Source organism: Pieris brassicae, chromosome 12 (genome assembly GCF_905147105.1).
Source record: "Pieris brassicae chromosome 12, ilPieBrab1.1, whole genome shotgun sequence".
NCBI classification, from domain to species: domain Eukaryota; kingdom Metazoa; phylum Arthropoda; class Insecta; order Lepidoptera; family Pieridae; genus Pieris; species Pieris brassicae.
This window is the reverse complement of record NC_059676.1, coordinates 9,632,894-9,660,266: the sequence shown is the minus strand read 5'-3', so window position 1 is coordinate 9,660,266 and position 27,373 is coordinate 9,632,894. Positions and strand designations below refer to the sequence as shown.

Here is a 27,373-nt window from a genome sequence, read left to right as displayed (position 1 = left end):
ACTTTATTACGTATTTACGAGTACTATATGTTACCATAGACTAGGGATGCATCGATACGCCTTTTCTGTCTTTGTCTTGTCTTTATACTCTTAACGCCGATACCGATACGAATGCTTGGTGAATTAAAATTCAATTAAGGTAAAATATATCAAGTATTTAATGTTTATTTATTTTAACAGTCACAAACGTTGAATGAGATTAAATGTTATGTGATTAAAATGAGTAATAAATAAATACAATAAATAACTGATTTTTATAATTCTGTGTTTACGCTCGATAGCGACGTGTAGAGAAATGGAATATGCGGGGACAAAGCGAGTGAGAGAGACAACAAACCGAATACAACGCGGGGATTCCCCGGGCATAGATAGTCTAGATAGATATATCGGTATCGGATGCATCCCTACCATAGACACGATGTTGTAGTAAACAGTAACCATGGCAACGCGATGCTATTTTTCGTCACGTTCAAGCAGTCAGAAATAGACTTGACAACTATCGTAATACTTTTTAAATAGAACAGAAAATCCAAAATGGCGGCGCGATTTTTTGGCGCCTGCAATAGTTGCGTTCGGATTAAATGTCAAATGACTGCCGATTTCAATAATTAACCTACAAAATAAAACTCTTCAACAAATGTCATTTTGACAGTTGGCATCTCAAGTCAAACATGACAGATGACAAATCCAGCGGCCTACTACTAAAGTTCATAGATTTAATTATGAACATAGCTTAAAGGTAAATGTATATTTTCATCAAAAATATACTATATTCATGCAATAGCAAATATTATAATAAAAAAAAATCAGCAGAAAATAACCACTTTCATAGTTCCTGCATATCTCGTAAACAAAACGAAAATCAAGACCAAAATACATTTATGAGCAAGACTGTTTCATTATTACATTGAATTCTAATAAAAAAGTCATAAATTTTTAATAAATTACTGTATACATATATGTCGCAGTAAAGTAGTTAAATCAGAGAGTTGAATCTCTAGACAGTTAATTAAAGATCGATATTCAATCAAGTCGCTAGCATTTTGATTTAAATAAAGCAGCGTCGAAACCGTTTAACCATTTGTCTGACCGAAAGCCAGCGAGTTGATTAACAATGTAAAACAAGACTCCGCCATGATTATTTCATTTGTTATCGTTATTTCGGTTTGATCTTGAAGAACTGAGAGCTTGGATATTGCGTGTTTTGCTTTATTGTCAATGGTTAGGTTAGGTTAGTCTTGTTGCTTAGGAACGTTTAGGAAACTCGTTAAACGTTTCGTTCACTCACTTGTCTGACGGAACTTTAGCGACTTGATTGAATATCGATCTTTAATTAACTGTCTGGAGATTCAATTAACTCTCTGATTTAACTTTACTGCAACATACATAATTATGGCATATATATTTGTATTGGGACGGAAACAATATTTTTTTCTCCACAAATTGTCATAACTTCTTGTTATCTATGGTCGTTATTTAATATAACTTTAGGGTTGTTTATGGTATTACTGCCGCGTACAAACTAAACAGCATGTCTAATCTTGAAGATTACCTTTAGCGACGTCATTGAAAGCAATGTATGAAATTAAACGATTAATTATTATTATTAATTGACTTAAAAGAATTACAGTTTTTCAATGCTCAGACTAAAGTAATATTTACCTCCCGGGTTCATTAAAATACCTATGGTAATTGCTACGAATCGTATATATGTATCGGTTTTAACTTTAATAAGAGACAATTAACAGGGAATTATGAAAACGGTTATCTTGTCTTTTTTAATTTGTTAAATTGACAGCTAAATACAATTTGAGCGTATTATGTACTTATAATAAGTATTGCCATCACGCATTACCAATTAGTAACTTGGTAAAAGTATGATAAAAAAAAATCGTAACTTATTGCAAAATAAACAAAAGTCGACGTCTGCGCATCTAATGAGTTGCATGCTTGGAGTATAATTACGTGTAAATATTACTGCAATGAAATGTTTTTAATAGCGGGATGGCAACACTGAACTAATTATATGAACCATTTGTATAAACATCGCGCTCATTTTACATCAATGTGAGCGAGACAGCAATATTCTGTTCTCAATCACTATTGAATACGTGAGATGCAATGATGCAATATATTTAAGTTTAATTGACTAAATCATACAAACAGATACCTAGTATTCTCTCACTCATTTCGATACAATGTGAGGGAGACAGAAATATATAGAAATTTTTGCGTTATATAAGTACTTTTAGGCACCGACTTTATTCCTCCGCTTGTTCAGTAGTGAGTTATTGCTTTGCTCCAAGGATTTTATTTGCACCTGAAAATACATATAACTAATTAATTAATTGCCTAATTATATTTTATATGTAAACTGATCTCACAGCAGGTCAATCCTAAAATAATTTAAATAATGGAGGGCTCAGGCTGGGAATCGAACCCAGATCGTTTAGTTACCCGCCAAGAGCCCTACCAGTTAAGCTATCCGAGGCTCGTACCTGAAATAGCAACTTTTTATTTACCGACTGCAGCGCTACCTGCCGGGCTGATTTGTGAATCTAAACCATCCAGGGATGGCTCCCTCCCAAACCCATTGAAATCGGTCCAGTCGTTTAAGAGAAGTTCAGTGACATCAGACGTACATATTATATATATAAAGATATATAGAAAAATAGAACAATTTTTCTTAAATATAAAAACACTATAATTAAGAAAAAAGTGTATGAAGAAGCAAAATAGACATTAAAAAGTAGATTTACTGCAAATCAACACCCCCCCCCCTCTCTCTCTCTCTCTTGTCAGCAAAAGTAAGCAACGCTCTCAAAAATAAACGTATTAATTTTTTGTAGTTCTCGAAAATGCATTTCGTTTTCAAGCATAGACAATGTGTGGGTAATATTTGTAAGTTATATTAGTTTCTGTTGACGTAATCATCAAATAAGAAAATCAAAGACCTCCCCCCCCACTATTGCTTACGTGATACTGCCTCTAGATAAAACATTAAATTAATGTATATTTAATAGATATGTATTAATGTAAACTGCTTTGGAATGATTGGCTAAAAAATAGTAACGTAATAGTTGTTTCTATAGTTACAATATTTTTCCATATATAATGGCAACCATTTTAACCTTTAGTTCTGGTTTTATACTTTTTTCTAGAATAGAGGGCAAACGGTAAGTGATACCGCTGCACATGGACACAATTTTAACATAGAGATTCCGTTGCCGGCTTTTTCAGAATTGGTACGGTATTTTCTTGAACGAGTCGTGAGTCCAAATCCTAATAATACTTCCAAGTTTATTGTTATATCTACGACCAATATACGTTATTTTAAACTTACGATCTGCGCACGCGCATAGTAATTGACACACCTCGTACAGATACCGGCAAACATCTTGAACAAATGTGCTTGCCTACGCAGAAGCGATTTTAGGTATCACTGGGGAGGGGGTTAGAGTGACGTGTAGATCGCGTGATTGGTAAATCAGTTGACGTTTGTGTCTCGCGCTGTGTACGATACGCAAACTTTCCCCCACTCCCTCGTTTAATGCTCAAGAAGTTTGCCGGTATCTGTACTAGTTTTACATGATACTAGTTTATGTGATCGAATAGATTCTAAATGAATAAAGGAATTTTAACCTATTTTTTACGAAATTAAAAGATAACTATTACCTGGTCATAATCAACTCGCATTGTTGCCAAAGACCTGGTCATCTCGTCCTGCACTTCGGCCCATGCCTCATTCGTGTCCCGCAGTACTGAGTCCGTGTACAGTGGAGTTTGGGGCACTTGGGTGTATTGCCGGATCCAAGGGCTGGCCATCACCTGAAATTTTGAATATATCATCAATTTAAACCTTAAGAGATTAAGGGGTTTTAGTTTAAAGTGGTCAACGTTTGTCTATTGCATTTGAATTTGTTTATGGTCTGCACCAATTGTCATGTGCGGCAATGACATCACCTTTACTTTGAGATTTGATTGATATTTTGAACAGTGACCAACCGCTGACACGGCTGGAGTGGTTGTCCTACATTATCATAGTTGAAGGTACTTCGTAGTACGTACACTTTGTACACAGACAGCTCAAAAGAATAATATTTATTTATTTCCCACATAATAACTCTAACCAGTTACTACTAATACGATGGAAATATTTTAACACGGTCACTGCGTACATCCGATCAGAGAGGAACTCGACTAACGATCGATTATACGCACGACTGACAAATTGACTTTGACACATTGATATCTTACAACCAGTAAGTTGTCTATGATATTGCGTGGTGTTGCCATTCTAATGAAAAAAATGACATCGTGTTCTTTCATAACATAATCTCTGCAATATAATATAACAAGCAGCTTTTGTGAACTGAGCCAGTGTATCATCAAATAGGAAAAACTTAAAAACAAATACATCAGGTTTTTATCGGTTATTACACGAACATAGTGTCAAAAGTCAAAACATTATTGTCATCGGCGTGCTTTAAATATTAGAGGATATTTACGCGTACAACAATTGCTCTGTAACGAATAAATGTAATGAAACAGTTGACGAGAGTACCTACGTCTATACTCTCGGGGTGAAACTCCCGACGATTGAGGAAATCGCCACGCTTATAAAACTAAGAAATACAGCATTTGCTTGTACAATTATAAAACACTAAGACTGATAATGAACATTACTTATAATAATTATTGTATAGGTAGATTGTAATTGATGTGAAGTTGCACTGTCTTTTGAAAGCTTTATAGTATATAAAAAATATTATAAGTGTATTATAGACTACTAGCTGCTTAGTTTCTCCTTAATGTGGTTTTTGTTAGCCTTAATACCGTGACACAAAAGAATAATTTCACTGTATTATCGTCACTATAATTTGAATTTGATTTACACTTCGGTCTCAGTAACACGTGGTTGACTATGCTAACACCAAAAATTAAAAAAGTAGAAATAATTGAATTTCACAATTTATACTTTAGCCTCAATAACACGTGGTAATCATGATATTGAATTGTAGCTTATATGACACGTTTGTCGGTTTACCATAGCAGTGCCATCTATTGATTACTTACTCAATCCAGTCGAAAAGTATCGACATCTGTTAGAATCTTTTGGAGTTAACAAATAATTGTGACTGACGATTAATTATAGACAAATAATTTGCAATAAAATAAAATTGCGACTATGATTCAAGATCTAAGCTATTCTATCTCTTAAGTTGGACCAGACTGCTCACGGTGTGCCAATTTAATTTAAAATCGGTTAAGTAGTTTAGGAGTCCATCGCGGACAAACATCGTGACAGGAGATTTATATATATTAAAGATAGAGTATAGATGAAGAATGTTATGATAGACTTACCTGTTGTATTGTGAGCCGCTTTGCCGGATCCACTGACAGCATACCGCGTATAAGGTTCTTGGCGTCCGAAGAGACGTTTGACCATTCAGGCTCCGGGAAGTCATACTGCCCTAGTCTTATACGCTGAAAGTATTTAAGATCAAAAGAGAGCTCAAATCACAGACTATAAAATTGGTGATGTATTGTAATGTCAGTTTTGATTGATATGTATTATACACATTTTACTGTTTTTAATCATTAAACATAGTTGACTAGAGGAGATCGCATAGTAAGGTAAGCATACAGCGTGCGACTCTCATCCCTGAGGTCGTGGGTTCGATCCCCGGCGATGAAAACAACGCGAGCAAACCGTCTTGCCTTAGATCTAAAAAGTCGTCGGCATGTAGGCAGGCACAGGAGGTTGATCACCTACTTGCCAATTAGATTAATCATGAAACAGTGAAACAGATACAGAAATCGGAGGCCCAGACCTAAAAAGGTTGTAGTGCCACGTATTTTTTTATCACAATAAGTTTTTCCCATATTACACTTTAAAAAATGTGTATTAGCTTGATAATACTTAAGTTAAGGCCCTCAAGCAGGTATTGTAAAAGTGTTTGCATGTCTGCCAACAAATGTAACGGCAACTAAAAATGACACAAGTCACAAGATGATCCTGGTGAATAAGGAAGAGCATTCATCAAAATCGCGGTTTATAAAATTGCCATCTGTTACATTTGTCTAGTCAAGTCAAGTCAAAAATTATTTATTCATATAGGTAACACAATGTACACTTATGAACATCAAAAAATAAATATACATTAAATGCTTCTAATTTTACATTTACTGCCAGTTCTCAAATCATGGACGCAGAACGGAAGAGAAGAACTGGCAATCAACTCTCCGCCACTCTTTTTAATCGCCAACTTTTTTTTGTATAACACAACGTTTGTAAGGAGCTGCAACCATTACACCATGTTCCACATGACATCTTAAGTAATAAATAATAATAAAATAAATTTAAAACTAAGATTCGTCTCAGATTGTCAAAGATCCTCTATCAGCAGGAGGCATGGTGAAATAGGAGCACACACTTACATTCACGCTCTATTGTCTATGTTGAAAAAATTAAATATAATTAAGAAAATAATTAGTGCTGTCAGTTACCTTTTTCATTCCTGGCGATATAGCAAGACCATGATTCGAGTAGAAAGGTGGGAAACCGCACAGCAGTATATACATCACAACACCTAGAGACCAAATATCGCAGGATTTGTCGTATTTCTCTGGACCCAGGACCTGAAAATTTTGAGGCTGTTAGAGCACTGGCCTAGTGGCTTCAGGAATCTCATTCCATAGAACTCTATTTGTACACCAATGGACTCTACGTGTGCATTTGACACACACACGTACGGTGAACGAAAAACTTTTTAAAATATATCACGACAGACATGAAGACAACACCAACATTTCTGGCACTGGTTTTGCCAGTGGCACTAATATTTGATATGTAGATTGCCCAAGTTCTACAAGCTTTAAACTCTAGGCGCGTGTATTCGAACCTTATATTTAGATATAATTACGTATGAAACGAAGAAAACATCGCGAGCAACCCAGATCTAAAAATCTAGAGCGTGTCACTTTCCCTATTAATAATTTGTCAAAATGAAGACATCTAAACTTATTATTATTAAGTATTTTGCATACAATTAAAAGGTAAGTAAGATTCAGAAACGAACGCCCGTATCACCTCGACGTCCGCCGTTCCACGACTGAGCGTTTTTCAAGGCAATTTTTGCCGCGCACCACCGCTATGTGGAACCAGCTGCCCACTGAAGTATTTCCGAACCAATTCGACTTAGGGTCCTTCAAGAAAGGAGCGTACCAATTCTTAAAAGGCCGGCAACGCACTCGCGAGCCCTTTGGCATTGAGAGGTGTCCATGGGCGGCGGTATCACTTAACATCAGGTGAGCCTCCTATCCGTTTTCCCCTGTTTTATAAAAAAAAAACTCAGTCACAATTAGTATCATTCGTTTCTGTTTTCCCTTACGTCAAAAATATACTAGATTTTGAGATACAGTTACCGAATATGTTCATCTTAAAAATATGTTGAATTTGACATAATGGAGTCATAGTTACTATAAACTACGTTAAGATCAATGTTGATCGTCTAGACATACCTCCGGCGCAACATAGTATGGTGTATAACAAGGTGTTTGTAATGTGTCCATGTGGTTCAGCGTTTGTTTTGCGAAGCCAAAATCCGTGAGCTTGAGTATAGCGTTGGGCTCTGTGGTTGTGTAGAGCAGGTTCTCAGGTTTGATGTCCCGATGCGCAATATTTGTGTCGTGTAGGTAGCGCACAGCTACGCATATGGAGTGCATAATCTGAAAAGAAATTATTTTAAGTTTAAAACGGGTGTGGCTGAAATGACAAATTGCTTTCATTACAATCACATACATAATCTCTTACTAAGACCACCACCCAGAAGGATGACAGTTGTTTATTTTGACTTTGACACACGAACCGGAAATGGCAGGTGTTCCGGCGTAATTAATACGTAGTTGGATTTCGAATCTAAAATAGTTGAGGATCCACTGCTTGGAGTGGGACACACTACTGTTGATGGTAAGTGCTAGTCTTTGGATTCATTCTCTTCCTATAGTGACACGCCTTAGCCGTACCAGCGCATATTATTTTACTGAGAGAAGGGAGCGTCCTGGATACCCAGGACCACACAACCCCTTTTAAACACAATCTTTCGATATAGAAAGCTATGATAATGGCTGAGATTTCAGAAGAACAGCCAAGCTACTCAGTAGTGTATATCAACCTAATTATTTTTTAAATAAGTAATAAAAAATTTAAAAACACAACCAATCGCGTACGCTAGCCATGGCCAAAATATAAAATTCTCATTTACTGGTTATTTTTATAGGATAGGCATACGAGCCTACGGCACGCCCAAAAAGGGCAGTCATCGCAGCCCATGGACCCCGATTGTAGTGGGTGCGTAGCGACCTGAGGCTGTACACTATTTTTTTTAATAATTAGCGGTCGTATCTCTGAGAAAAGATCCCCACCGGAGTCGAGTCCACAGTTCCCTAGTTGGCAAAATAAAATGTCTTGTTCCTCCCTGGAAGACTTCCATTCATCTTTCGAGCCATCAAAGTGATACAGATGAAATTTTGAATTACTAAAGTTTAATACCTATAAAGTTCTCGCTGCGTCGAGGCCACAAGAACTTAGAGGAGCTCATCGTGATTGGCAACACCGAAGGCAAAAGATCGCGGTGTTCACCAACGAGATGGATGGATCAAGTCAAAGACTCAAATAATAATATAATTACTACTATATAATTATATACCGTTGTAAAGGACGCAGCAAGGCATACACACTATACAGACCACGATACTAAGACAAGAGTTACCGACCCAGAGAGAGATACAACTGTTCACCGTCTTTCAAAATTCTATTACATCTTTACCTCAGCTGCCTGCCTCTCAGTAAATGCACCTTCCCGATTATCCTGGATTCTCTGGAAGAGCTCCCCTCCATCCATACACTCCATCACTACTAGCAGACACCGCTTACCACCATACGTATTATCGTATGCATCAATGATCTGAAACAAATAGCTTACTTTAAAAGGTTGATACGGTTGCATATCATGTTTATCCTTACGTTGTCTCTTACCGACTACTACAAATCTGTTTATTCGAGGATTGCATTTATCTATATATATATAAAATTCTCGTGTCAAGTTTTCGTTGCCATACTCCTCCGAAACGGCTTGACCGATTGAGATGAAATTTTTTGTGCTTATCCGGTATCTATGAGAATCGGCCAACAACTATTATTTTTATTTTTTAGGCAAATTTTTTAATTTCTATTTTTTTATGATACAACATACAAAAATACATACAACCCCTCTACGATCAACCCCTATTTTTAATTATAGTAGAAATTTTTATTGAACTTTAAAAATGTTTCCTATATAAATAATATACATGGCAAGACGACGTTTGCCGGGTCAGCTAGTATATATATAAAATTCTCGTATCACAATGTTCGTTCCCATACTCCTCCGAAAAGGCTAGACCGATGCTTATGAATTTTTTTATGCATATTCAGTAAGTCTGAGAATCAGCCACTATCAATATTTCAAACCCCTAAGTGACAATCCACCCAAAATTTTATTTTTTTATGATACAATATACAAAAATACATACCCCTATTTTTCATTATAACAGATAGTTATTTTCATTGAACTAAAAAAATGTTTTCTATAAATAACATGGCAAAACGTTTGCCGGGTCAGCTAGTGTATGTATATAAAAATAAATTGCTGCTCGCTTCTCTCGCTAGTTAAATTACTTATATATATTTTATCACACTCATAAATTGACTATATAACTCTTCAAAATATCAAGTTAGTTTTTTGTTAATCCAGCGTCTCAACCCCACTTCCCCTAATGTTATCTTAGTTATTAGTTAATGTTTTAAACCATTAAAGACAGTTGTTACCTATCTTCAAAGAAAATGTTTCATTTAAAATATATCTGAACATATCCATACAAAAACCGCCAACGAACTTAACTCAACCAAGTTTTAGTAATTCGGGGTTATAGCCCCCTCTTCTACTTACTTCTACGATATGCATACACCCACTTCCAGTCCAATGGAGATCAACCTCTCGCCTGGCTTTCGGGCTGTCATGTAACACCTTCAACGCCCGGCGCATACCAGTTTTTTTTTCCTTGCATTCTACCACCTGGAATAAATATATTGTCTATTAACTATTAACGTATTGCCTTAGTTCTGGATATCAGAGGACGATACACATATTTTCACAACAGTGTGCAAACTGGCAGTGCCAGTGCAAAATGGTATAAGTGATGCCTATGGACACTAAATCCCATAGGGCTCGCAAATGCGTTGCTGGCCTTTTAAGAAATGGTAAGAACGTACCAATTCGTAAAAGACCGGCAACCCAAACAAAACCCAGTTGTGGAACTACTGCTGGATAGGGGTGAATATTTTTTTATTCAATAATTTTTTGATAGAAATATTTCAATACAATAATAAAGACTAACATAAAAATAGAATATAGCCTTACTATATATCATTCATCTAAATATTTTTTCTATAAAATTGATCTCTAAGATTAATAAGATACATTTACGCCACCCACAGCATTAAGGATCATATGACTCAGAAGTCGTAATTCCAACCTAAAGTATAAATAATTTCATTACAAAAAAAATCTAATAATTATTTCGTTGTCTGCAATGGACCAGCCAGACAACACAAATCTCCAGTTTAGCCCTCCGCAACTAAAGCACGTATTATTTTATCTAGGATTTTTCAACAAAATAAACAAATTACTCGCGTACGAGTAAAATTAACAACTGGATATAACTTGACGCTCACTTATCAAGTAGAAACTGTATCACAATTATGATAAAATATTATGAAATAATGCATTTTATGTAATGTCTGAATCATAGATCATAACTTTTCTTTATCTAAATATAGCAATTGATATTATCTTTATAAATAAAATTTAAAAAAAAACCAGTGGCGCTACAAAATTTTGGTTGAGTCCTGTGGCATTCGATTTTTGAATCTGTTTCATGATTACTCGTCAATGTTATAGGCAAGTAGGCGATCAGCCTCCTGTGCCTGAAACGCTATCGACTTTTTGTATGTGTTCTGTGCAGTCCGTGCAGTTCTGTGTACCAATGGACTTTCATTCTATGTGCACATTTAACATTCGCTCGAACGGTGATGAAAATTCGTGAGGAAACCGGCTTGCCTTAGTCGACGGCATGTCTCTAGCACAGGAAATACTTTCCTATTAGATTGACAAATGATCATGAAACAAGTTCCAAAATCTGAGGCCCAGAGCTAAAAATAGTTGTGGCGATTATGCACTAACATAACACATCATGTTGTCAAAGAGCCTTTCGCGCTAAGACGATTCGAATCACCCTACGAATTTAAGTAATGAATCATATTAGGAGCAATGTTTGAAATACATTTGTAAACATTGATTTCGCGAGAAATTGCGTTTCTTTGAAAATGATTAAACGTTAAGATCCTTCAATCGTTTGATATAAAGCAGTACAGAATACATAACGTCATGTTTATGCAATGGCTTCTAGAAAATCGTTACATATACACAATGTGATGTAATTAATGGATAATATTATCGTTCAGAAAAATATGTTTTGTGTTCAATAAGGCCGGGTTCCCACACGCACCGAGTGTTCACATTACACCGGATACGAACCTCGAACCTGTCACCTCAGTCGAAATTGCTGTGTTGTGGTGGTATCTTAATTGAAGGCAAAATAAAGGAAAGCATTGGGTGAATCCAATAGAAATAATGGTTGAGATAAGAGGAGAGAATGACGTGAGGGGAGCACGGGCGTGGCGAGCGCAGACAGATACCGGCACAAACTCGTTCACATTACTCCGGCCGGTGGTTCTACCGGCACTTCTAGAAAACTCTTGGTAAAATGCCCGACTCGGTATAATGTGAAAAGCTTTATATAAATTGTACAACCACAAACCCTTCCGGCAGTTTCACCTGGCAGATCTGCCGGTCAGGCGTAGTGAGCCCGGCGTAAGTGTTTTCGAATTATTCGACATTGAATATCTTAAATACACCCTTTGTCACGCTTTTTGGTGTATATTTTTGTTATAATCGTTATAACAAAATATTTAACACAGAAAAATATGCTATATTTTTAATTAATTTCCGGCTTTATCTATTCGAAACATATGTACATATATATCATTATATATCTATTTTAGGATTGACATCAATTTTGGATTTTTTTTAGGGAATATATATACTATATATTTAAATAAAATGTCGGTATTTACATTTTACTAAATTTACTACCACATAACCTAGGATTACCAGGAATGTAAGGCAAATATATAAAATGTATTGCTGTAATTTAAATTTTGTGGTTTTTCCTCCGTTACGCAATGTTAAATTTGTTACACTCATTCATTCAGCTGACTGTGCGACCCAAAATATGTCATGCTTCCGATATGAAAAACACTAAATTTATATATAATTTTTAGTTAGTGTTTTTTTGTTAGTTAATAGTACAATATAATAAATCGATACGCAATATCAAACAAAAATTATATTATAAAGTCAATTGCGTGTTTGTATTTTTTGAGTAGAGCTGGCCTAGTCGGCTGCTAAAATAAAAATATTGATTTTCATACAGATAGAAAACAGTCAAAAATTCTGTAATAAATACAGACATATATATATTATCCTTACAGACTATGCAAATACGATAATGTAGAGAAAATATAATATACACAATATCGCTACTATGAATTCACTCTGCGAACATATAATGTCGATAGCCTTGGAAGCAGGATAAAGTAGGCGCAAATGTCTGGATCCGTGCAAGGCCTAGGCCTACGCCGGCAACATATCCAATAGGTCTAATCTAATCTAATTAGACTAAGATAGTCTAATCGACGGCGACTTATAAAACATAGTCTTCGTCTAATCCTAATAAAGTAAGTTAAATTTTTTATTCCATCAAAGACTGTTTTTGATCGTGTATTAAGAATGATAGTTAACACATAAAAATCTTGACGTCTGTGTTTACAGCATGAATAGACCCTGGTGCTACTGCTTCATGTCTAGTGGAGGGATTTGAAAAAGGCGAGATGACAACCCGCCAAGTCGAAGTCCAGTTTAATTTTACAAATTAATAATCTGAAAATATTTTTTATAGAACAGGCGGAAAACGCGCAATTTCCTCATGTGTTAAGTAATACCTCTCGCGAGTGCGTTGTCGGCCGCTTTTGAATTGATACTCTCTTCTGGACTCTAAGTCGAATTGGTACGGAAATTAGTTCAGCGCGGCAGAAACTGCCTTAAAAACCGCTCACTTGTGGAACAGCAGACGTGATAGGGATAATTTTCGTATTCTGATGAAACTCAGCTGCAGGAATTAACCACTCTGAATACTCCGTGGTAAATGCAATAGAAGATGTTCACCCAAAATTCTGTTAGCTCATAAGTAATCATTACAATGTGATATATATATATTTCCTATGTATTTGAAATAAATGTTTGTTATCACGAAGTGATAGCGCCTACGATCAGTTGTATTCACTACAACTGATTATATATATATATATATATATACATATATATATATATGTGTGTGTGTGTGTTTAAACACCGATAATTCGAGGCTGATAGCAAAGTGTTATACGCAATACGCTGTTTACATTGACGTTGATATGACACATTTTGTATGATAACATTTTCATATAACCTTCGGAATGCGTTGGTCTATTTTTAATTGTTTAATGAAATACATTGTCTTCACTGAGACATCATAGCATATTACGGTTTAGCCTAATTTTAATAGAACCTAATTTACTAATATGGATATTCTCGGCCTCAGATTTCTGATTTGTTTCACGATCATTGATCAATCTAATAGGCGAGTAGGTGATCCACCTCCTGTGTCCGACACACACTGTCAACTTTTTAGGTCTAATTCCGGTTTAAGCCTGAAATCTTAAATGTGTACATAGTCAGAAAATTTATAGGTACACAGCTGGGGCTCGAACACCGCTTTCAATAACAATACTTACAGTCTCTATTAAGGAAACAAGACACTCTGTTCTTGTATTCTATTTTATTGAATTATAATTTATATAATAAATAAAGCAATAACTAATCGATGGAGTGGCTACCACTTGCTTATAACACAGTGCCTGTGCCTTATTGAAATCGCTACATCAAAATTCAGTTCTTAGCAACATAATTATTCCATCCAGCCTGTAAGTCTATTATTGGAATTGTTCTACCGCCATACATATGTTGTTACTATTTTTAGATTATTAAAATGTCAGTCATATATCGCTCCATTGCTCACTGGGATGTAAAATATACCCTAATCAGCCATGGACCGTTAGAGATCGGGAACATAAGGCAACATATACAATGTTTAGAATATATACTACAAAAAATCAGTAATAATAATAAGCTGAGGCCGACTTTCGTATTTTGTTTAAACGTGGTCAAGAGAGAGGCAGCTGAGTACTTTAGTCTAAACGGTTAAATCTTCTTATCAATAACATAGTCAAGTATAGTAATCTATGACGAACATTCCATATGAATGTTTAACTTACACGTGAGTTAACCCCGACAACTATATCGATTTAACATTATGTGAATCAAGGTTAAAGATAAGAAAATTTTACCAAAACCTACGTAAATGACTATGAATGTAAAAAAATATCTACGTCAATTAGTACAGAACTACAAAAAAAACTATGCAATCGATGTCTTGAGAGAGCTTGATTTATTCGGTACATATAGTATTATATATGATGTGGTGATTTTAAATTAATACCGTATATATAAATATATAAAAAATAGTAGTTACAAAATATTATTTCCCTTATTCCCAAAGTTCAAAATCAAAACATAATTTTGGGTAGTGGGCTGCTGAATAAAAAAAGCGTTGAAGCATTTATCATTATATGAATAAGCATTTCTATAAACATTTTTGCAAATTGTATATATTTACCATATATTTTGGAACATATAAGAAAATTGTATTCTTCAATGTTTTTCTTATGTGATCGGAAGCAAAATGGCACGAGGCATCCTCATGTTAAGTGATACCGCTGCCCATGGACACTCAAATTAACAAAAGGCTCTCAAGTGCGATGCCGGCCAAACGTAGACAACGTAAACGTAACGTAGACAAACGTAAACGTAGACGTGACGGCATTTTTTATCATGCAACGGTATAAGTGTAATATGCAAATATTCGTAACAGTACATTGAAAATTAAACTAACTAAAAACCCTATACAAACAAATTAAGATAAAATTTGTCGATAAATTTAACAACATAGCAAATTCATTAACACTAGACGACAATCAAACCGACGCGCCTCGCGTTGTTTGTGTCGAAAAGATAACAAATCCATATTTATGAAATAAAATTGTTTACTTTTTAGATGTTCAAAAGTGTCGTATGAATATTTAAGTAAATATTAACTATACCTAATGTGCCCTGTAGTCTACTAATCGATCTAGTTTTTCATTTCAAATTACGATACGTTATTTGTACAGTACATCGTAATCTCAATAAGATGCTTTAATAAATAAAATGAATAAATAAAGTTCATCATCTGCTGTGATATGTAGTAATAATAGTATTATTTTAAATTAAATACGTATTTTTATTTATACAATATCATTGTTTTGTCAATATTTTAGATCGTTTTTAAGAAGGAACTTCTTCAAAGATTTCCCATTGTTGACCAGAGTTCTTCAGTCATGAGCTTGATTTTAAATTAATTATTAAGTCAATACCTCTTTAATCCTAATTAATTACTTGAATTTGCATTTTAAAACTGCATCAGATACGGTACTAAATAAGACCTAACTCAATGTTGTTTTTAGTTTTGTTGTGAAGGTTGTTTAGTTGATTAAACGTTATCGTGTCAAATTAAATAGATCAAAAATAGTGTAAAGCGAAAATAGAAAGGTTCTGTTTTTCGTAATTAAATCACACATACAATAAACGTCAATTTTAAACAAGATTTTAATTAAGAGTATAAATTTACTAGCAGGTCCCAAATCAAGCTTGATAAGAACTGACGGGTAACTCTCCACTACTGTTTTAGCCGCCATGTTTTTGATTTACAAGGAAATTGTTCCATCCACCATGCCTTACTTGACATGAAACAAATATCTAGTCATCTAGTATAAAGTTCTCATGTCACGGTGTTTGTAATTAATCTCCTCCAAAATGGCTCGACCGATTTTCGTTAAATTTTGTGTGCATATCAGGTTAGGTCTGCGAGCCGGACATCTAGTTTTCATGTACATGTTATAGGTGGTCCCACCCATAAACTTTTAGTTTTATTTTTAGACAAAAAAAAGGTTTTTATTTCTTTATGATATAGCTTAAAAAATACATACAACCCTTCATTTTCACCTCCCTACGATCAACCCTTATTTTTATATTTGTTAATTAAAAACTTATGCATTGAACATTTATATAGAGGAAAATTCACCGTAAAAGCTAAAAAGTTTTCATTTCGGAAAAAAGTCTCTGAGGTACCATAGCAAAATGTTCTATGTTGGTATGTAATAAAAAGGCAGGCTAAGTAAAAACACATTAAGGAGAAACGAAGTTCGCGTGACGACAACTAGTAATAATATAACAACGAACGCTTCGTATATCAAAGTTCTGGAAGTTTTTGGTAAAATATTAGAATTTCCATTATTATAACATATTTAAAAAGCACATATAAGATAGAGAAAATCAATATTTTAAAGGCCAAATTTAACGGCACAAACTTTTCAAATCATATTTTTTAATGTACCATTCGGAGTGCCTATATAATAGAGGATTTTAGTTTTACTCTATATTAACCACTCGCGTACAAAAATATATTATAATCGAAATAATGAAATGTTAATTGCTATGTGACGAATGAATGCAATGTAACAGTCGAAGAGAGTGCCTACGTCTGGCTAAACTCTCGGGGCGTAATTACCATGATTTAGTAAATTACTATGAGACGTATGAATGCAATGTAACAGTTGAAGAGAGTGCCTACGTCTGGCTATACTCTCGGGGCGTCATTCCCATGATTTAGTAAATTGCTATGAGACGAATGAATGCAATGTAACAGTTGAAGAGAGTGCCTACGTCTGGCTATACTCTCGGGGCGTAATTCCCAGGATTTAGTAAATTGCTATGAGACGAATGAATGCAATGTAACAGTTGAAGAGAGTGCCTACGTCTGGCTATACTCTCGGGGCGTAAATACCATGATTTAGTAAATTACTATGAGACGAATGAATGCAATGTAACAGTTGAAGAGAGTGCCTACGTCTGGCTATACTCTCGGGGCGTAATTACCATGATTTAGTAAATTACTATGAGACGTATGAATGCAATGTAACAGTTGAAGAGAGTGCCTACGTCTGGCTATACTCTCGGGGCGTCATTCCCATGATTTAGTAAATTGCTATGAGACGAATGAATGCAATGTAACAGTTGAAGAGAGTGCCTACGTCTGGCTATACTCTCGGGGCGTAATTCCCAGGATTTAGTAAATTGCTATGAGACGAATGAATGCAATGTAACAGTTGAAGAGAGTGCCTACGTCTGGCTATACTCTCGGGGCGTAAATACCATGATTTAGTAAATTACTATGAGACGAATGAATGCAATGTAACAGTTGAAGAGAGTGCCTACGTCTGGCTATACTCTCGGGGCGTCATTCCCATGATTTAGTAAATTGCTATGAGACGAATGAATGCAATGTAACAGTTGAAGCAAGTACCTACGTCTGGCTAAAATAGACTGAGTGAGCAAAATGTACAGCCTTGGCTCGTACAGTAACGATTAAAATAATTGTTATGTTGATCTAGGTGTTCGCGATAGACTATCAAGGCCTTGAATGACGTTATATTAAAAAGGTGTTCAAAATTATATTGTTAATTAAAGATACAATCAAATGTTTCATACAAACTTCTAGAAATCAAAAGAATATAATGTACCTCTAGTTATAGTAATATAAATCTAGTGTAATGTAGGATCTCATCACATATATTTTTAGATATACTTCTTTAAATTAGGTCTAAACGTGATTTCTGTATGCGTCCAAAACTTGATAGAACCTTGTCAAACTCACAGTTTTAGTAATAACCTAAGGCTTAGTGTCATTTCTACTAAATGCTAGATATTTTCATGAAAACTATTTTCCGTGTGTAGTTTAAGATGTGTATTGAATTCGGTAAATTAACACTTAACTTACATCACAATAACACAAAACTTGAGAAAAATCAAATTAAATAAAAATAAGTACAAAGAATATTAATAAAATATAAAATGCTTATAATATTTACAAAGTTTGACCTTTGAACCCACATTTATTTTTATAGAACTCTTAATGCCAGAGGGCTTGCAAGTGTGTTGCCGGCAGTTTAAGAATTAATCAGCTGAAGGATTCCATTCAGCGAGAAATTACTGAGAACTCTTAATGCCGTCGAGTCACACTTCTGACTCTTATTAATTATTTTGCTTTAAAGGCCAAACTCCACCCTCGGTGCCGAAACTACTTTCATCATAATCACGTTGTATTTAGATCTGATAACACACATTTGATAAGGAGGAAAAATATTTCACATAAAAAAAATATGACTCATTGAAAATTTTAAGCAGCGTTTACGATTTACAGAGACTATTTCTACTTATTTCTCTAAAAATTCCTTATCAATTTCAAACACACCGTATATTAAACAATGTCCCATGTACATAATGGTTGTATTGATGAGTTTTGTAATTAAGTTATTTAACATATATTAATCGAGTTGAGTTTGAAACGGTAACATTCTTCGAAAGAACACTTAAAAATACTAAGGTTAGTAAATTAATTTTCTGATAAGTCTGTGTATTTATAAGTAATATTACAGCAACACATTATTAAAAAAAACACTTAACAATAATAATGTATTCTTAAGTAGTTTCTTTGCAACGTAGTGGTATATTGAGTAATTACAAAAAAAAAAACACATTCAGCCCTATGAAAATAGGCATGTAAATGTCAAATTAATTATCATAATGTTAGTTAGTTAAATTATTTATATTTGTTGTCGAAATGGTCTAAATTCTCTACTACACTAAAAATGCAGTTTGTTTTTTAAAATGTAATCCACTCACCGAGACATTACTGAAAACTCTCATTTCCGTCGAGTTACATTTCTCTTTCCATCGACAGCAGTGTTCTATAACTTCTGGGAATGGAGGTTAAATAGTTTGATAGCCTTGGACAATATACTACAGCCAAAACAGAGAAGAACAAAAAACATCAGGCAATTACAAAAATTTCTAAAAAAAAATGAGACTAAACATAAAACAAACAACAAATTAATACTTTCTTGTGATTACGTTTGGATGTGACAAGGTTCCAACGCATTAGCAATTTGCTAATCAATTCGACCAAGACGCTTGTATAATATAATGTTTAAAACGGTCAACCGATCAAATTGGTATCGATTCAAGCATTTAAAATAAAAGATTTATGTATATGTTATCATGATCATTATCAATCGAATAGGCAAATAAGTGATCAACCTGACACACACCGTCGACTTTTTGGGTCTAAGGCAAACCGATTTCCTTAACTAAAGTATTTCTGAACCTATTCAACTTAGGGTCCTCCAAGAAAAGAGCGTACCAATTCTTGCGAGGGTTGCAAGTCCATAGGCCGCAGTATCACTTAACATCAGGTGAGCGTCCTGCCCGTTTGCCGCAAATTACAATGAAAAAAAAACCTATTCGAGCGAATGTCAAATGTGCACATAGAAAGAGAGTCCATTGGTCCGGGAAACGGACGACTCAGGGATAAGAGTCTCACGCTGAAGCCACTAGGTCAACGGTTCTCAAGGCTCTCTCTCTCTTTTCAGATGCGACGCAGTCTACTCCTAGCAATAATTATTGGGATATTGAAACTTAATGACGCTTTACGGATTCTAGTCTTCTTTCCTATTTCATCAAAGAGCCACAGTATATTGGGATATGCTGCCGTTGACCATCTACTGAAAGCTGGTCATGAGGTAACTTTCACTTAATCTTAAGGCGTTTGGAGTGCTTCCTACATAGCTTCCGTCCAAAGTTAGTGGTAGACTAGAAATCATCTGAGACTCGACACTTCCTTCATATGGTGATGGTCAACCTCGGTTAACCACAGAACCGGGTAGACACTAAGAACCTTGAGTTACCGCGTCTTATTGTAACAGAGATTAAAACACCGTTCTGTCTCTTTTTACTACAGCGTAAATAAAATTTGAGTAAAAGAAAAACTAGTGTTTGTCGATTATTCAAATTACATTAACACTTTATCAATTTGATTTCCAGGTGGTGCATATAACTTCATTCCCCAGGGAAACCCTTAATCCAAATTACACAAAAGTGATCGATGTATCAGATGTTCTTCGACAAGCAAAAGCAGCTACATTGAACAACAGTTAGTAATTTGTTTCACAATAAAATGTATTTATTTAATTCGACCCAAAATTAATCTTGGCCTCCGAAACAAGAAACTTCAAGCATTCGCAATCCCGTTCCAATTTCTGACAATTGCTGGCTTTCAGTTGCAGTTGATCCATCCATAGGTGCCTTTATTAACTATATGATATAGTATATATAGAAATAATGTTCAACCTGTGTGGAGGACGGAGGTTGTGTTCTTCACTGACATAAAAGGTCCTCGATTAGTCTAAACACTGACTGTCACACTTCGGTATTCCATTTATACTCCCTGTTTTTAAAGTAAATTTCATTAAAAAAAATGATGTTTCCGGATCCCACCCTGTTCTATAAGGGAACGTGAACTACGAATGCTATATGTCAACAATAAAAAAAAAATTGATAAATGACTCATACTAGCGTAGCGTAGGCACAAGGCCTATGAATTTCTCAAGATATTGACCTACTAGCAAGTATAAAATACGTACATATGTGATGTCCTTTAAGAAAAGAGCGTACTAATTCCTGCCCTTTTGCCCGATGTCTCGTTTGGTGCTTAAACCTAACTAACAGAGCTCTTGTTCATAGTGTATTGATTTGGATTAGTATTTGTTTTCAGTTGACAGCTATTTTAGGTGGGCCTAAATTTTCTAGACTATTAATTAATGGTTTCTAATTGTTTAGAAGAGGGTTACACGATCGCATCACAAATAACACGAAAGCTTGGGTCCAAGGATGCACTTTATTTCGCTTATGAATCCCACAAGCGAGCATTAGATCAACCAGAAGTAATACAACTCTTAAGCGACCCAAGTGAGAGGTTCGACGCTGTCATCGTAGATTGGGTCTTCTCGGATTACGTGATGGGGTACGTTATTACAATGATATATTATATACGTAAAAAATCAGCTAATATAAATACAAAAAGACCATAAAGAAAAGATCAAGGAGTCGTTATGGGCTTTTATAGAACGGTAAAAAAAATATATGTGCATCAACAAAGTACGTTATCAATAAAAGATTTTTAGACGCTTAATGTTAGGTGATATTTATTACCCACAAAAATATTATATCTTACTACTAAAAGGATACGTACGTATACAATTTATTGTACAGTTCTACTGTATCGGTGTAGGTATTAACCTACAGCGATTGATTGACCGAAAAATTGTTTTATGTATTATACTAGTACACTGTAAAAGTAATAAATGTTATTTGCAATAGATTTTTTTAAAGTGAAACTTCTTTATCGGCGTTGGAAAAATATTTGCCTTCACATTTTCCGGTTACGCGTCACATTTTTCCGTTACGCATATTTTTCTTGTCTCTACCACGGTTGATACGAAGAGATTAGAAGCTATTAAAATATATACATAATAACGATAACGATGATAGTAATAATTCTATTACAATTAATGAAATTCTGTATCTTAGTAGTAATAAGGTAAAATAAAATAATTGTTTTATCTGTATTCATGTCTATGATAATAAAAGTCTGTTGTTAAACTTCCAATTTAACTTTATTTAACCAATTTCTGTAAGTTGGATATAGGAGATCAATTTTCGTGTGTACACTAGAACACGCACACATTTTTAATTTCTGTTTCAGTATTTATAACAATACTAGCTAGATATACCTACCTTATAACTAATAAGCTATTGTGAAGTCAGCCAGCTCAGTTTACAATTAAAGAGGTCTACCTCGATATAAAATTAGTCTATTATAGATAATACCTAGTGAGTCTGATCGGTAAAAGCTACAAGAACCTTTAAGGTTTTTATCTCCATCCTTACCTCTCTTTGCAGGATTGCTCCATTGCTCCAGACTCATTTAATCTGGCTGGTAACAACTGACGCTTACTGGGAAATACTGCAATTGATAGACGAGATACCAAATCCAGCTGTTTATATTGACCTGTTCTCAAACAATGTCCCACCGTTAAGCTTCTGGCATAGAGCAAAGGAACTTTACAATGTCATAGAAAGATGTATTTTTAAAAGGTATGTCATTCGGGCTTTCTTGGACACAATCGTCTAGCTGATTTAACTTTAAATCTAAGAATAGTGTGTTAACATGGTAGTTAGGGTACGATTCTAGAGAGCGTTCCAACCTCGGCCATTCCAGGTTATTGATACACTATCCCATTGCACTTTAGTGGGCGGGCCACACAGCTCGCATGAACATTGTTGGATAGACAAAGAGGTTAACAATGTGGAAAGGGCAATAAAGGAAAAGAGAAAAGAGTTCGCCCTCCAGGAGCAGGAAGATTGGGAGAAAAATAAACAAAATAAAGACAGATGGTGGCTCCATCTCTCTCTATTGTAGGAGGCTTATTCTCTATAAGAGGTCCTTAGAAAAAGGAAATTTATATTTTATATATGTGTTTATTTTGTGAAGATAGATGTATGAATAGAGAATGTTTCAAGGAATAAATGAGGCTTAATTAATATTATTATTATAACAATACTATTTCCAGCCTCTGGATAACTCCAAATGAGAAAGCCAGCTACTACGACCAATTTGGAGCAATGGCAAAGAAACGCGGTGTTGTAATGCCTGCATACGAAGATGCCCTTTATAACGCATCACTCATGTTACTTAACACGCATCCTACTATTGGAACAGCTTTCAAACTGCCACAAAACGCTAAGTGCATAGCTGGTTATCACATTAGTGAATATATACCGCCTCTACCTAAGGTAAATAGAAATATTTCCTATTTTTCCCAAGAGCATCGTTTCTCAAGCGGGGTCTCGCGACCCTTGAGGAAGTCGAGTTTGTTTTAAAGGAGGTCGCAGTCTGTTCATAAATAATACATATAAACTACATGTAGGTACAAATTCGTTAAAAATAGCGCACTATGTAGATATTAAAATTTTACGTAACGTAACATGCAATGTACATATTACAATTTTACGCAAAAAAGCTAAGTAAATCAGTCTTGCGACTTTTACTTAAGTTTTTTGCTTTTTCGTGGGTAGCGACATAAAAATTGTTGAAAATAGATGCCCTAGAGGTAAAGTACATTATCCTGGGCGTAAAACTGCCTGTTCTACTAGTTGGTTGTTGCAAATTTTTAGTGCTTTTCTGCATAATATTATTGATAAAACCATTTATATCATACAGCAAGTCGATTGGCCTGTAGTTATCAATATCTAGTGAGATGCCTTTCTTGTACAGCAATACTATATTGAGTGGCGTCATTGTTTTGGCACTTTTTGTTCTATTAACACGCTAAAAGGTATTGTCAGATATGTGACCAAGATAGGATTTTTAGGGCTTCGTTAGTTGTTATTTGGCCCTGAGCTTTCCATATGTGTTGTATTCTACTTTTGTGTTCCTGTTTGGTTTTATAAAGTTCACTATAAAAAGTTCGTTCAAGGATGTATTCCCCATATATGACTTTCTTCTGACTGTTTCGTCAAATTACCCCCTTTTAAAAATGTTTATAGGATATGTCTAATGTTGCTCTCAAAGGCTCTGTAGAAATGTCGGTTACAATAACTTTACCGAAACTTGCAGGAATTCCAAAAAATCATGGACAACGCCAAACACGGCGTTATATACTTCAGCATGGGGTCTAATTTGCGAAGCATGGACATGACTGCGTTTATGAAAACATCTTTAATGAATATGTTTGGACAATTGAAGGAAACTGTAATATGGAAATATGAGAGTGATTGGGAGAACATCCCAAGTAACGTACACTTGGTAAAATGGGCACCTCAGCAGAGTATCTTAGGTGAATAATAAAATCTATATAGAATATAAACTAATGATCATCGAAAATAATAGTATTTTTTAAAATTTAAGCGCACCCCAACTTAAAACTCTTTATCAGCCATGGTGGTCAGCTGTCAACGATAGAAGCCATAAATTTCGGAGTACCAATCATAAGTATACCGGTGTGTGGTGACCAGATGGTCAACTCCGTGACTTTGAAGAATAAAGGCTATGGCATATCGGTGGACTTAAGTGAGACCAGATTGGCATCTGATCTTCTAGCAGCGATAAATACTATGATCGCTAATCCACAGTAAGTCATTTTCATTGCAAACAGTACAGCTTATAAAATATAACAGGCAACACTGACAATGTCTACAGTCTCATGCTGTGTCCATATCTCATTTGGCTTTTAATTTCATATTTTTAATTTCTAAGAATACCCTCAGGTAATATAATTTCAATATTATTTTTACTTACCAAATAAATAATTTACAGATATCAAATGAAAGCAAAAGCACTATCAGAGGCATTTCACACCCGACAACAAAACCCAGGTGAAGAGCTGGTCTTTTGGGTGGAGTATATCGTTAAATCAGGAGGAGCACAATTTTTAGGGTCTCCAGCTTTGTCAATACCAATTTACAAGAAACTATACTCAGATTTAATTGTATTAATATTAATATGTCATTATTTACTAAAAAAGTATGTGTGGGTAGCTTTTAAACTTCGTATCTGTAGTAAGGTAATTGATAAAAATAAAAAAATAAAATAGGCTTTCTAAATTCAATAGGTTCTCAGAATCTTTGAAATATTTTACCACAGCCATTATCCCCTTATAAAAACTTGTAGAGAAATAGACAAGAGTGAGATGATATCACTCTCATACAGTTATAGTGTTACAGTAAATGATGCTTTGGTGGTATTTATCTTAGGGTGGCTAATGAACGGGCTTAGACTTCCCGTAAAAAGAAAACGTTGGATTGTGCCACTTAATTGTTTCACAACTGAGACAAGAAAAATATTTTTCCCATACCCTAATGCAAATGTACTGATATGAAAAGCTATTATATAATTTAGATCAGTTATCGGGCATAATTCATGCAATTTACATATCCATTAGTATGACATCAAACTTATAAGTAAATTGTTAAAAAAATATTTTTGTAAAATACATAGTCATAAAATAGCTTAAATGTAATGTTATGTTTTGTTTAAGTTTTGTCAATAAAATATTTATACACACATTTTCCTCACCACAACTCGTAACATGTTCCAACTAACACAGGGCATGTTTTTTATTACATAATGATGTCTTTGATCTAAATATTTGACAAGCTGATGTACTCACATTGGCTAGACAAACAATGTAACAGGAAGTCATCTGGTCTAGACAAAGACTTTAACCAATAATACTAATTATTATTAGTAATCAAGCTAAACTAGAATCTTACCAAGAATTATTGTAAAATAATTTTGGCATGTTAAAGCTTTAATATTATTTTTGACGTCAAATACGTTAGTATCTGACGTCACGTTAGATTCACGGTAATCTGACGTCATATGAAGTCACTAAGTTTTGTTATGCCATTTTATGTATATCCTCTCTCTATTTGACTCTCTTGCCTTAGGCTTTTTGCTTTAGCAGCTGGTTTGGAATTCATGACTTATAGATTAGATTAAGATTTATGGATTAACTCACAAGAATTTAAACATAGCTAGTTACAATTGTATTTAAGACATCAAATAAAAAAATCATTTATACAGGGTATGTATAGCTAAAACAGGTACAAAAAAGTTTATTTAAATCAGAATGGTAACTTATAGAACGCCACCAAACACCCACTAAAGGAAAGCATTTATCTTTATTTCATTTAAATCTGTTATTACTTTAGCTAATAATTTACAATCATAAATTATAATTAAATAAAAATAAATAATAGTAATAGAGACATAAAATTGAACAAATTATTGCAGTAACCATATAACTAAGTGTTGTATAAAAATCATCATCAAATGAGTCAGCATTTTATCATGTCATTGAACTTGACTAATGTATAAAATATAGATCTGTTCATAGTTTGATGCTTTCTTAATAACTTACTTTTTAGTAGAATCTTTTGAAAATCGATTCTTTTCCTTAAAATCACATGTCATTATGTCACTGGCATGTCACAGCAAGTTTCATTCATAAGGCTTAAAAGTACTTTAGACCAACTTATCATAGTTATCTAAAGATAATATGTTATAATGTTAATATTACGGAACTGATAAGCAGCTGGAAGTAGTTCAGGTGAAAAGTAGACAGCAGGAAAAATAGCTACTTATCATTAGATATTTGTTTTTCATATTAACAGTAGAATGCCTACTTTCTACTTGCATTGTTTTGTTAGCTTTTATAGAGATGTTTTCCAAATGATATTAAGGTTGATTGGTAATTATTGTTGCCTTTCTTTTCTTTTATCCACATGGCAGATTCATGATTCAGAAGACTAAGATGATTTTGTTATAGCATAACTGTAGTAGTTTTTATTGAATTTTAATAATTGCATCAATAATGAAACATGTACAAAATTCATTTTCATTCTGTTATTTAATGATAAAAACGATTTTTCAAATATTGAAACGAACCAGAAATATACTTATTTAGTTTACTCATGAGATATTAAAACCGATCGTTGGATATTATAAGGTAAGAGATTATGTGTATAATTACTTACGACATTAGAAGTTTTTTACGATTGTCGCGGCATAAGATTCCGTTAGGTAGGTATATTTTTGATCTTTACGTCATGCATTGTAAACATTAGGCAAAAGAAACCTATACATAGCAAAATAATGAATAACACCTACCTTTCCGTTGATTCCAAGGCCGAGGACGGTAGAGGAAATATCATAGTCATCCGTAATAGGAGTTGTTTTAGGAGTTTTGGAAAAATTCATCTTAACCAAAATATTTTTGAAACACAGACACACTTATTAAAGCACTCACTACAATGCTTTATACATAATTCTCACGGCACCCAAGAGTACAAAAATTTGCACCCGCGGTGACCTTTGATTATTAATTTATTATTGTATTTTATACTAATCTTTAACCTTACTAAGCGTTAAGCAATTTCAGTTTTACGAAATTTCAGAATTTATACGAATGCAATTCGCAGCGTAAATGGTAGTTGACACTTGACAAGTCCTTATGCTATCTAAAGTCCTTATGCTATGTCAATGTCAACACTTAAAA

At 34.3% G+C, this 27,373-nt stretch overlaps 2 protein-coding genes across 3 annotated transcripts; one reads left to right on the top strand and one right to left on the bottom strand.

Moving 5' to 3' along the window:
• Positions 1-1,363: 1,363 nt before the first annotated feature.
• Positions 1,364-27,302, bottom strand: LOC123717323 (MAP kinase-activated protein kinase 2). Of its 2 annotated transcripts, none has more exons than XM_045673247.1 (8): positions 26,986-27,302; positions 9,993-10,118; positions 8,832-8,969; positions 7,525-7,731; positions 6,511-6,642; positions 5,365-5,487; positions 3,673-3,828; positions 1,364-2,320 (listed from the first exon to the last, which is right to left on the bottom strand). In XM_045673247.1, exons 1-8 carry the CDS (start codon positions 27,073-27,075, stop codon positions 2,249-2,251), a joined length of 1,044 nt encoding a protein of 347 aa, XP_045529203.1. In that variant the 5' UTR covers positions 27,076-27,302; the 3' UTR covers positions 1,364-2,248. The 2 variants fall into 2 exon arrangements, with proteins under 2 accessions (XP_045529203.1, XP_045529204.1); XM_045673248.1 differs by having other exon boundaries at positions 3,676-3,828.
• On the top strand, positions 18,724-25,312 carry LOC123717322 (UDP-glucosyltransferase 2-like). Its single transcript, XM_045673246.1, has 9 exons — positions 18,724-18,801; positions 19,847-19,996; positions 20,298-20,406; positions 21,093-21,276; positions 22,215-22,409; positions 22,886-23,108; positions 23,932-24,151; positions 24,223-24,445; positions 24,631-25,312. Exons 2-9 carry the CDS (start codon positions 19,847-19,849, stop codon positions 24,905-24,907), a joined length of 1,581 nt encoding a protein of 526 aa, XP_045529202.1. The 5' UTR covers positions 18,724-18,801; the 3' UTR covers positions 24,908-25,312.
• Positions 27,303-27,373: the final 71 nt, after the last annotated feature.

Coding starts and splice junctions, on each gene's coding strand:
- LOC123717322 (XM_045673246.1), top strand. CDS start 19,847: ATGCGACGCAGTCTACTCCTAGCAATAATTATTGGGATATTGAAACTT. Junction 22,410..22,885: donor GAAAGATGTATTTTTAAAAG/GTATGTCATTCG, acceptor TACTATTTCCAG/CCTCTGGATAACTCCAAATG. Junction 24,152..24,222: donor ACCTCAGCAGAGTATCTTAG/GTGAATAATAAA, acceptor TTAAAATTTAAG/CGCACCCCAACTTAAAACTC.
- LOC123717323 (XM_045673247.1), bottom strand. CDS start 27,075: ATGAATTTTTCCAAAACTCCTAAAACAACTCCTATTACGGATGACTAT. Junction 10,119..26,985: donor GCCTTGGAATCAACGGAAAG/GTAGGTGTTATT, acceptor TATTTATTCCAG/GTGGTAGAATGCAAGGAAAA. Junction 7,732..8,831: donor CTGAGAGGCAGGCAGCTGAG/GTAAAGATGTAA, acceptor ATTTCTTTTCAG/ATTATGCACTCCATATGCGT.